The 12,967-nt window shown below is 40.7% G+C and overlaps 1 protein-coding gene across 1 annotated transcript in view; it reads right to left on the bottom strand.

Moving 5' to 3' along the window:
* CCNYL1 (cyclin Y like 1) overlaps nucleotides 1-12,967 on the bottom strand; it is a 126,623-nt gene that overhangs the window by 32,179 nt on the left and 81,477 nt on the right. The window contains exon 4 of the mRNA XM_073633401.1: nucleotides 8,555-8,655. Within this exon, the coding sequence (XP_073489502.1) occupies nucleotides 8,555-8,655 (101 nt within the window). The remainder of the gene's footprint in view (nucleotides 1-8,554; nucleotides 8,656-12,967) is intronic.

Here is a 12,967-nt window from a genome sequence, read left to right as displayed (position 1 = left end):
ATTCTAGGGGTCGACCAAGGTTTTTTTCAGGGCTCATACCGATTTTTTGGCTGGCATGTAAGGTGCCGATATTCTGTAGATTTAATGTCCCCTCCTGCTGCTTGTAATAACAGCCGAACTGCTGAGCTGTTGTTAATACAAGAAAGCTGACGTTCCGCTCTAAAGAACGGTTCCGGGGTGATGCCTGCAGCTGCAGGCATCATCGCGGTACAACCCCTTTTAGCAATATCGGTAACAATCGATAAGTTTGTCACCGATGCTTAAAAAAAACAAAAAACAAAAAAAAAAACATATATTGAATATCGGCCGCACTGATATTCGGTTGACCCATAGACAAAAAGGAGGGGTAAGGAGTACCCAACTGGTTAAGAGCGGACACCAAGAAAAGGAGCTTAAGGTCCAAAGTGACCAACTTGTGGGGAATCCTGAAACACGATTTCATGACATTGTGTGCTGGCCTGCCCTCCAGTTCCACTGCCCACGTGGGTGATGCATGTCATGTGTGCAAGATTATCCCTTGAGGGGTACACGCAACCTATGCTGTGGAGGAGAAGGGGTGCACCTGACCTGTGTGTTTCACAGCTAAAAGCTGCTGGATAACCAAGTGAAGCCTTGCGCTGAACCCAGGGCTCAGAAATGGAGCAGAGTCATGAACAGCCTGCTGAAAGCATGCCTCCACAATGGTGCCAGCAGCAGAGTGAGAAAAGGGAGCTACCTCTGAAGGTGGGACCTAGCACACGGAGCAGGCTACAGCCCAACAGAGTTTTTCCATGGGTCACAGCACTCCAGGGCTGCTGCAACACAATGTCTCAGAAAATGGAAAAAAAAAAGCAACACTGCTCCTGCTCAAGGATATCCCATCACCCACCCACTCTGTACACGAATGCAGTGGCCCAGGATCCACGGACAACCCAAATATGGCGGGGAAGTCAATTTGAGGGAAGGGGCTCAGCACCAGACTTGCCTGCCCGTCGTTATGGGGAGATCCTTCTAAACAGGAGATATTTACTCACTGCTTCAGCCACTTCTGAAGGGCACAACCCCTCTGCCATGCAGCAGTTCTTCAGTGACAAGGCTCCACCAGACAGGTTGAGCAGATCTCTAGACCTGTATAGCACCCTGTAGTTAACTGAACCTCACTGTGCAAAGGGTGAGGACCAAATGCAGAGTCCAGTGCTTGCAACAACATGACAAGCTAGCCCGGCCTCTCCATTGGGCTGGGTCTGAGCATGATCCCCAAGGATACTACAGAGTGGCACTGATCCACAAGCTGAAGAAGGTAGCCGCTCAGTGGCTTAGGTGCAGCTAGGAAGGGGGGAAGATATCTTCAGGTAGAATATAGAAACAAAACCAGAAGCCAGCTCTCTGAAGAGAAGTCTTTCTTCACCAAACTACACTAGTAAAAAAAACTGGGGATTGCTGAGGGTAGGAAGGATTATAGGAGTTGTTTTTCCAAAGTTCTGTTTGGCAGTGTCCAATAACCTGAAGGTGGCTGAAAATAACTGTCTAAAATTAATGAGCTGGGGTCCTGTACAAAAAACATGTTTGGCAGGTTTTATATCATACAGAAATCTAAATTTAGGTTTCAATTTTTTAACAACTAGATACATATTACCGATTGCATTTATATTCCATCATTCCCTGCACTGCAGCACTAATACTGGTAGGTGGGAGCCAGTATTTAATACCAGTCTCAGCTATACGTTTATGAGCCGACAATAGGAAAGCATATCGTTTATGATTTATCATTGCGTTACTGCTTTTTCATTGTTCAACAGGCTGCAGATGGGGGAGCTGACACCAAAGTACATTCTTGAATTAACAGTTTGTTGTCAAGATCCCAGCTGTGCTGTCTGGCAGAGGTGTATGAATCACAAAAAGTGGCTGCACAGAACAAATGCATTGGCAGATACGGTTGACAAATCAACATTTCAACCGTGTATTTAAAAAAAAAAAAAAAAAAATTAAAGATAAACTGCACTGCCACTTGGAGGGATTCTTTAATAAAATCTCTGCTCAGAGGCTGAATGCACAGATGGAATGATTTGCCATTCACTGCTGAGGTTCCATGATTCTTCATGACCTTCACAGAATTCTTGGACACTAGACACGTGTTTGCTAAGGAAAGAAAGCAACTGTGAGGAATTTCTCCTACTATAACCTTAGGCAAAATGTTTTGCTTTAAAAAGCTTTTAAATACTCCTTTCCCGTCTCTTTCACATTTAAACTGCTAGCAACCAAAATTGAGTATTATAAAAGCACGTATTGGCAAATCATATTTATGACCCAAAGAGACCCTGTTACCAATGAGTGGAGAGGGACCACCGTGTGCAGATGCAATTATCTGACACAGCTGGGACGCAGAAAATCTTTCCAGTGGCATTATGGTAGAAGTACAGTTGGTACGGTAAACAATTTTTACCATCTATAATAAAAATTGCCGTCCCCTTTCAGGACTTAAAGTTAACTATCGCTTCAACTGTAAAATTAAAGTGGTATTTAGCACCCCCCCCCCCCCCCCAAATAAATAAAAATGGTTTATATTGCAGCTTACCAGGTTTTTAGGTGTATTGGTTCCATTTGTTTTCTTTTTTTAGGCTTTTTCCATATATTTTCACCTGGTGACCCAGTAAGTGTTATTTTTCAACTTACTTTGCAGACCAAGCTGTCCAGACAAAGTAGCACGCGTGAGGGTTGAGAAAAGCAAATCAACACTGACAAGGGGCGCTTACAATGGCCAGCTTTTATACATGTATGTAAAACTTTTATCCCAAAAAGGAAAAAAAAAACGTTTTCTGTAACTGCTTATAAAGTGTTAGCTGGAGTGCAGCTTTAAAGTGGTATTAGACCAAAAACAAAACCAAAAATGTCAAATACAGATACAGCTCAAGAAAAAAAAAAAAAATAGATGAAAAAAATTAAATTTCAGTAATTCAATGCAAAAAGCGATACTTATTTTTATATAGATTAGAGTGATCTATTTTAAGCATTTCTTTCTTTTAATTTTGATGATTATGGCTTGCCGCTAGTGAAAACCCAAATTCAGTATCGCAGAAAATTAGATTAAATAAGACCAATATAAATATAGAATATATATATATATATATATATATATCCACTTCAGCCCCGGAAGATTTTACCCCCTTCCTGGACAGAGTACTTTTTACATTTGGAACTGTGTCGTTTTTAACTGACGAATGTGCGGTCGTGTGACGCTGTAACCAAACAAAATTTGTGTCTTTTTTTTCCCCACAAATAGAGCTCTCTTTTGGTGGTATTTGATCACATCTGTGGTTTTTATTTTTTGCGCTAAAAAAACAAAAAAAAAAAAAACAAAGGAAAAAAAAAAAAAAAAAAAAACAACCCAAAAAAACCCCTTTTTTTACTTTCTGCTATAACACATGTTTATTCCCTTTGTGTGTATTGGTATGTGTATTATAAAAAGAGAGGAAAAAAAGCAAATTGGACACAATGTCACACAAAATTCCAAAAACGGGCTGGTCAAAATTCTTGGCACCCTTTCAAAATTGTGGATAAATAAGATTGTTTCAAGCATTTGATGCTCCTTTAAACTCACCTGTGGGCAATATAAAAATCACACCTGAAAGCAGATAAAAAGGAGAGAAGTTCACTTAGTCTTTGCATTGTGTGCCTGTGTGTGCCACACTAAGCATGGACAACAGTAAGAGGAGAAGAGAACTATCTGAGGACTTGAGAACCAAAATTGGGGAAAAATAACAACCTCAAGGTTACAAGTCCATCTCCAGAGATCTAGATTTGCCTTTGTCCACAGTGTGCAACATTATAAAGAAGTTTGCAACCCATGGCACTGTAGCTAATCTCTCTGGGTGTGGACGGAAGAGAAAAACTGATGAAAGGTTGCAACACAGGATAGTCTGGATGGTGGATAAGCAGCCCCAAACAAGTTCCAAAGAAATTCAAGCTGTCCTGCAGGCTCAGGGAGCATCAGTGTCAGCGCAAACTATCCGTCGACATTTAAATGAAACGCTATGGCAGGAGAACCAGGAGAACCCCACTGCTGACACATACAAAAAAAAGCAAGACTACAGTTTGCCAAAACGTACTTGAGTAAGCCAAAATCCTTCTGGTAAAACGTCTTGTGGACAGATGAGACCAAGATATAGCTTTTTGGTAAAGCACATCATTCTACTGTTTACTGAAAACAGAATGAGGCCTACAAAAGAAAATAACAGTACCTACAGTGAAATATGGTGGAGGTTCAATGATGTTTTGCTGCCTCTGGCACTGGGTGCCTTGAATGTGTGCAAGGCATCATGAAATCTGAGGATTACCAAAGGATTTTGGGTCGCACTGTACAGCCCAGTGTCAGAAAGCTGGGTTTACGTCTGAGATCTTGGATCTTCCAGCAGGACAATGACCCCAAACATATGTCAAAAAGCACCCAGAAATGGATGGCAACAAAGCGCTGGAGAGTTCTAAAGTGGCCAGCAATTAGTCCAGATCTAAATCCCATTGAACACCTGTGGAGAGATCTTAAAATTGCTGTTGGGAAAAGGCGCCCTTCCAATAAGAGAGACCTGGAGCAGTTTGCAAAGGAAGAGTGGTCCAAAATTCCGGGTGAGAGGTGTAAGAAACTTATTGATGGTTATAGGAAGCGACTGAACTCTGTTATTTTTTCCAAAGGGTGCGCAAACAAATATTAAGTTAAGGGTGCCAAGAATTTTGACCAGCCCGTTTTTGGAGTTTTGTGTGACATTTTCCTCCTTTTTTTGTTTTGTTCCAATACACACAAAGGGAATAAACATGTGTATAGCAAAACATGTGTTACTGCAATACTTTTCTGTGAGAAATACTTAATTTTCTGAAAAAAAAAAAAATTCTGGGGTGCCAACAATTTCGGCCATGACTGTATATATACACATACACACACAAGTTTCTTCCTCAGTTTAGGCCAATTTTTTTTTTTCTTCAAAAATATGTCGAATACATAAGTGTATATTGATTGGTTTGCACAAAAGTTATAGTGCCTACAAAATATGGGATAGATTTATGGCATTTTTATTATTAATTTTTATTTTATTTATTTATTTTTTATTAGTAATGGCAGTGATCTGCGATTTTTAATTGGGACTGTGACATTGCGGTGGACAGATCGGACACTTTTTCTTGACACTATTTTGGGACCATTGACATTTATACAACGATCAGAGCTAAAATTAGAAACTGATTACTGTATAAATGTCACCGGCAGGGAAAGGGTTAAACACTGGGGCGATCAAGGGGTTAAGTGTGTTGCCTCAGCATGTTCTAACTGTAAGGGGGATGGGTTACCACTGACATGACAGATCGATGTTCCCAATGACAGGGAACAGAAGATCTGTCAGGTTACTAGGCAGAACAGGGAAATGCCTTGTTTACATAGGCAGTTACCTGTTCTGCCTCTCCTCGCCGTGATCGCGGGCCGCCGCCAGACAGAGTCCGCCGGACCCTCGGGTACACTCCCGCAGCACGGGAAGCCCAGGTTGCTTTGAGAGCGGCCTTCAGTTCATCTGCATTGTTGGGTCTGGTGTCTCATCTTCCTCTCGACAATATCCAACAGATTGTCTATGGGGTTTAGGTCAGGCGAGTTTGCTGGCCAATCGAGCACAATGATACCATGACCACTAAATCCGGTATTTATACTTTTGGGAGTGTGGGCAGGTGCCAAGTCCTGCTGGAAAATGAAATCAGCATTTCCATAAAGCTTGTCAGCAGAGGGAAGCATGAAGTGCTCTAGAATTTGCTCTAGTGGGCTGTGCTGACTTTGGACTTGATAAAAACACAGTGGGGAGGATTTACTAAAACTGGAGCACACAGAATCCGGTGCAGCCCTGCATGGTAACCAATCAGCTTCCAGGTTTTATAGTCAAAGCACAATTGAATGAGCTGAAGTTAGAAGCAGATTGGTTATCCATGCACATACTTACATAGTAGGGGAGGTTGAAAAAAAAAGACACAAGTCCAAACTAGGTGTTTGATTTTATGTCAGTATTACATTGTATATCCCTGTATGTTGCAGTCATTCAGGTGCTTATCTAATAGTTCCTGGAAACTATCGATCCGCTCACCACTGAAACCACCGCCTGTGGAAGGGAATTCCACATTCTGCTCTTACAGTAAAGAATCTTCTACTCTGTTTAAGGTTAAGCCTCTTTTCTTCTAATTTAATGAGTGGCCACGTGTCTTATTAAACTCCCTTCCGTGAAAAATTTGCACAGCTGCACTAAATTCTAAGTGCTGTGGTTTCAGTAAATCAACCCCAGTGAACCAACACCAGCAGATGACATGGCTCCCCAAATCACTGACTGTGGAAACTTCACACTGGAACTCATGCAACTTGGATTCTGTGCCTCTCCACTCTTCCTCCAGACTCTGGGATCCAAATGAAATGTAAAATTTCATTTCATCCGAAAAGAAGACTTTGGACCACTGAGCAACAGTCCAGACAAGACACTAACATTGTCTCTGGTTCAGGAGTGGCTTGACACAAGGAATTTGACACTTTTAGCCCATGTCCTGGATAGATATGTGTGTGTGTGTGTGTGTGTGTGTGTGTGTGTGTGTAGCACTGACACCACTAAGGCTGCTTTCACACCTGAGCGTAGCGTTTGAGCGTTTCTGCCGGCGTTTTGTCACGCGTTTTTTCGGGCATATTTGCACGTTTCCATGCAGCGTTGTCTGGCGTTTTTGAGCTTTGCCATTTTTTTTTTTTAGCCAATAGGAAAATCATCTGTTTCATAATTTGTTGCTATGTTGTTAGCTTTTGTCATCTGCTTCCTGCTCCAAAAACACCCAAAATCTGCCCGATTCGCGCAACAAAAAAGGGTCCAGAACTTGTTTGAGCTTCAGGCGTAGTGCTTCAGGCGACTTGGAGTGGAGATGTGAACCATCTCCATAGAGAAAGATGGATTTTTTTTCCCCTCAAGCGTTTTGTAGCTTGAGGCTTCACGCTACAAAACGCTCAGGTGTGAATGGGCTCTTATAGTCCCACTCCTTGTGAATCTCCTTTAAATTCTTGAATGGTCTTTGCTTCACAATCCTCTCAAGGCTGCAATTATCCTTGTTGCTTTTGAATTGAATTACTGAAATAAAATTAACTTTTGATGATATTCTCATTTTCTGAGATGCACCTGTATTATTATTATTTCAGGTACTTATATAGCAATGTCAATTTACGCAGCGCTTTACATATACATTATACATTCACATCAGTCCCTACACCCTCAAGGAGCTTACAATCTAAGGTCCCTAACTCACATTCATACATACTAGGGCCAATTTAGACAGGATCCAATAACCTACCAGCATGTCTTTGGAGTGTGGGAGGAAACCGGAGTACCCGGAGGAAACCCACGCAGACACAGGGAGAACATGCAAACTCCAGGCAGGTAGTAGCAGCTTACCAATCATTAGATGTGGTGGCTGCATTAGTTGTCTTCTTTTAGGCCTCCCTCTTTTCCCTGATGATCTGGCCAGTAACACATCCTGTATTATACAGACTTTTTTTTTTTGCTTTTGGGATAAAGGTTTTACATAAATAAAAAGCCTATCATTTTAGACAGTGTTCGTGTTAAACTGTCTGGCTCATCCCTGCAACCGCTAAAGGCATCCTGTTGAAAAACAGACTTACTGGCTGGATTACCAGCTGTAATTAGAACAAAGCCTAAAAAAACCAAAAAAAATACCAAAAACCTATTATAGCATTCACATCTAGGAATTGGTAAGATGCAAAGACCCCCCCCGAAAGCAACTGTGGGATCTATTCCCAGTACCCACTGTCACTATTTAAAAACAGCTCAGCCCTGCAGGGTTCTACCCACATAGCTAGGTCACTCATTCAAAGAGTTATGGGGATGGTTAAGTACAAGTACTGTCAGACACTGCAGCAGTTGACTTGTAGCGCTCAATAACTACAAGAGCACTGATCAGCGCTCTCGTAGTTCATGGATTCTTTCCGTACCCTCTGTGGGAGGTACAGGGCAGACAGCTGACGAATATCTGCACAAGCCTGGCACTGGACCAGTGATCTGCTGACTGTGGGTTCAACGTCTTACAAGTTGAAGTGTAAAAAAAAAAAAAAAAGAAATTGTTTTTTTACATGTACTTTTATTATGGTTTTGTAAAGGTGAGCTCATCCTTTAAGCCTAATACACACTGCAAGTTATTTTTCTCATTCCACCCAGCAAGTTTAACAGAAAAAAAAAAAGTGACAGATTGCCATACCAACACAAATTATGTTAGTGCAGCGATCTCCCTCAATGTGCTATTCTATTCTGAAAAGGAGCAAACAGTACCTAAATTCTACAATCGCACTGCAGATTGCAGCCTTAGATCAACTTTTACTTTGCTCTGAATGGAGATGAAGGCAAAATGTCAATGGTGCATTGCCAAATTCCTATGTCTATACAGTCTACAAATATGCTCTACATTTTAAAACACAGTATGACAAAATAAAACAAATAGGGTTAAAACAATCACAGGCATTACTGGCAGCAGCAATAAACCAGTATAACAAAACCCAAGGTATACACACCATTTAATTGTGCTTCTGAGGTTAGGCTGACTGACTGTGCTGTCATCTAGGAATATTGTGGAACATGAGCTATACTTCTTTGTAAGCTGCCCTGGAGAGACCTAGTAAGATTTGATAAAACAGATAAATACATTTAAAGAAGAATTGTGTCTACACCAAATAATTTATAGCTATGATTTATTTTTTTTAATATGCATGCAGTCTTTAGTTTAATCCATCTCCTGACAATGTAAAGATATTAAAATTGAACCAACTTTGGAACTGTAGTGTAGTTATGTAAGGGTTGGTGGGACATGGGATATAGAAGGGAATTCCAGAAGTGCGAGTTTCTGGGGAGACTTCAGAAGACAACTTTTCTTAATCAAAGTGGAAAAAAGTAAAAAAATCTATGAAATTTGTGAAACCTTGCAGGATGATAAACTTACCCCTAGACTATAAAAGCAGCTACCTCCAGGGTACCTAATGGTGCAGGCTAATTATAACATGCTGAAGATAGCAGCATCCCATGATTCAGGTAAGGGAGGGGGTGTCATGTTTTGGGGACGTTTTAGGTGACCATGCTTTATGTTAAACCTTATAAAGTGGACTTCACCTTTAAGGTGATCTTGCATTGTACTGCTTCATATGATCAGCAGATGGCACCAGAGCACTGAGTGTGGAAGATGCACAATATAAAAAAAACAAAACAAAAACGAAGGGATAAGTACAAAAGGAGCAAGGCAAGGGTTTTCCAGTCTTAGAGGCTGCAAAAATGTATTACTAGAAATAAAAAAATGCCTAGCTAAATTATTGCAAAAGATAGAAAAACAAACTAAGTGGGAACAGATCCCATTGCTTAGATTAGCATACATACCAGCCTTATTAACTTGATGAACCCTTGAAATAAAAAATTTCAGGAAAATCTCCTGAAAAACCTCCCGTTTCATTAGTTACAAACTGGAGGTAAATCATTTTTTTTAATTTGGTACATTAACAGTACCACTTTTTACTACCTGAATCTGCTGCACGTGTCAGTAAAGGTTACCAAAAATGGGCAGTAAGGGATATTTAATTTCTGCACAGGCCATTTTAAAAGGGCCACAGCGCCAGAAAACTGTTAGTGGTGCTTTACGGAATTCCCCCATATATTTCCTGTAAGGAGAGGCCCATGTTACATGACATTCATTCTACTGTGTTTAATATCTAAACTTTCACTTCATTTTACTGCACACAAATCCAATGTAACCCCCAGCAAAATATAAAAGATGAGACACGTACATAGAAACTAAATTTCAAGCGAGGCGTCAAAAATCAACAATACCCATAACTGTCATAAGTCACAAGTCACTGGTTTAAAAGGATAACTCCACTTTTGTGCATCTCCTTCAACAAAAATGTTTCATTGGTGACATACTATAAAAGGGAAATCACATCTAAAAAAGGGATGCAGACCCTGCCGCTTTCCTCATTAGAGCCCTGCAAGTGCAGCATCTGATTGACAATTATAAAATCACTCCTATACGCTGCACATGGACAGACAATAAAAGGTAGGAATCTGCAACAAAGTTTGCTGCAATATACATAGATCACCCAAAGGGGAATGTTACTTTTTAACCACTTCAGCCCCGGAAGATTTTACCCCCTTCCTGACCAGAGCACTTTTTGCGATTCGGCACTGCATCGCTTTAACCGACAATTGTGCGGTCATGCGACATTGCACCCAAACAAAATTGACATCCCTAATTTTCTCACAAATAGAGCTTTCTTTTGGTGGTATTTGACCGCCTCTGCGGGTTTCATTTTTTGTTCTATAAACAAAAAAAAGCGACATTTTTGAAAAAAAAAGGCAATATGCTTTACTACAATAAATATCCCCTAAAAATATATAAAAAAACCTATTTTTTCCTCAGTTTAGGCCGATATGTAATCTTCTACATATTTTTCATAAAATTTTTTTTGCAATAAGCGTATATTGATTGTTTTGCGTAAAAGTTATAGCATCTACAAAATAGGGGATAGTTTTATGGCTTTTTTATTATTAATTTTCTTTTTACTAGTAATGGGGGCGATCTGCGATTTTTAATCGGGACTGCGATATTATGGAGGATACGTCGGACAATTTTGACACATTTTTGGGACCATTGGCAATTTTACAGCGATCAGTGCTATGAAAATGCATTGATTACTGTAAAAATGTCACTGGCAGTGAAGGGGTTAACACTAGGGGCGGTGAATGGGTTAATGTGTTCCCTAGTGTGTGTTCTAACTGAAGGTGGGAGGAGCCTGTGCAGGGGAGATGACAGATCATTGTTCATACTCTGTATGAACAGACTGTCTGCTCTCCCCTCAGAGAAATGGAAACTGTGTGTTTACACACATAGATCCCGGTTCACGGTGTACCCCGAGCGATCGCTGACGCCCGGCGGTGATCGCGACCGCCGGGCACTCGCATCAGCTCCGTGGACGTGCACGCGCCCCCTAGTGCCCGTCTATGTTTTTGACGTAACATGACGGTGATTCGTGCAGCCGAGCCATGTTGCCTAATATAGCTGCAGCAGCTGGTCGTTCTTTAAGTTTGAGCTTCAAGTGGCGACACATACAGGTGCATCTCATAAAATTGCAATATCATCAAAAAGTTAATTTCAATAAAATTCAAAACAAAAAAGCGAAACTCATATTTTATATAGATGCATTACATACAGAGTAATATATTTTAAGGATTATGGCTTAGGCCCCTTTCACACTTCAAGTCATGCCAACTTCAAAGTAGTCCCTGTACTACTTCGGTCCAACTTTCATGCGAGTTGAGGTCCATAGACCTCAAGTTTACACAGGCATTCCCTGAAATTGCATCAAAATCGTGGCAAAATCACGCGAAAACCCAAAATTAAGTATATCAGAAAATTAGATTACATAAGACCAATAAAAAGAAAGGACTTTTTAATACAGAAATGTTCGCTTACTGAAAAGTATGTCCATGTACAGTATAGTATACACTCAATACTTGGTCAGGGCTCCTTTTGCATATATTACTGCATCAATGCGACGTGGCATGGAGGCGATCAGCCTATGGCACTGCTGAGGTGTTATGGATGCTCAGGATGCTTTGATAGTGGCCTTCAGCTCATCTGCATTGTTGGGTCTGGTGTCTGATCTTCCTCTTGACAAAACCCCACAGATACTCTACGGGGGTTTAGGTCAGGCGAGTTTGCTGTCCAATCAAGCACAGTGATACCGTGATCAATAAACCACGTATTGGTACTTTTGGCAGTGTGGGCAGGTGAAAAGTCCTGCTGGAAAATGAAATCAGCATCTTCATAAAGTTTTGGACTTGATAAAACACAGTGGACCAACACCAGCAGATGGCATGGCTACCCAAATCATCACTGACTGTGGAAACTTCACACTGGACCTCATGCAACTTGTGATTCTGTGCCTCTCCACTCTTCCTCCAGACTCTGGGAGCTTGATTTCCAAATGAAATGCAACATTTTCCACAGTCAATATAATTTAGGGAGCCATGTCATCTGCTGGTGTTGGACCACTTGTTTTATCAAGTCCAAAGTCACCCTGCCCACACTGCCAAAAAGTACCAATACTTAAGCAATCACTGTGCTTGAGTGGCCAGCAAACTCGCCTGACCTAAACCCCACAGGGAATCTGTGGTATTGGCAAGAGGAAGATGACACCAAACCCAACAACCTAGATGAGCTGAAAGACACTATCAAAAGAAACCTGGGCTTCCATCACAACTCAGCAGTGTCACAGGCTGATCGCCTCCATGCCACTCCACACCGATGCAGTAAATTAATGCAAAAGGAGCCCGACCAAGTATTGAGCGCATACTATACATGGACATACTTTTCAGTAAACAAACATTTCTGTAAAAAAAATACGTTATTTATTGGTCTTATGTAATATTCACTTTTTGAATTGAATTACTGAAATAAATTCACTTTTTGATGATATTCTAATTTTATGAGATGCACCTGTAGTTGTAAGATAGATTAGAACACAGTAACGTATGCATTCCAATGGTAAAGATTGTGATGACAAAATAAAGAAGAGAAAAACTCTTAGTGGCCAAGTAACATAGGAAAGCATACAAATAAAACATTCAAGTAACTGTATTCGGAGAGAAGGATGACAATAGATCAGGTAACAGGTGTTGATTGTCTTAGAGAATAGGGTGAATATAAAGTAATAAATCAGATTATGATGTTCTTATGCAGCATAAAGGGTGTATTAGCCAGAGGTGCCATGCCAACTGGAACTTTGAGCAGCAAATATTCTTAATTGCAAATATATGTTCATAGGTACAATTCAGATTATCACCAATAACTTCTGAAATACCCAGAGGTGAGGTGAAGTTCCATTTACGCGTTATGTTGAATTTAGCAGCCAATATTATAGGTAAAGTACTCGTTCTGGATT

Source organism: Aquarana catesbeiana, linkage group LG06 (assembly GCF_042186555.1).
Source record: "Aquarana catesbeiana isolate 2022-GZ linkage group LG06, ASM4218655v1, whole genome shotgun sequence".
In the NCBI taxonomy this organism is placed as follows: Eukaryota; Metazoa; Chordata; class Amphibia; order Anura; family Ranidae; genus Aquarana; species Aquarana catesbeiana.
The sequence above is the reverse complement of the archived record's forward strand: the minus strand, read 5'-3'. Positions and strand labels throughout refer to the sequence as shown.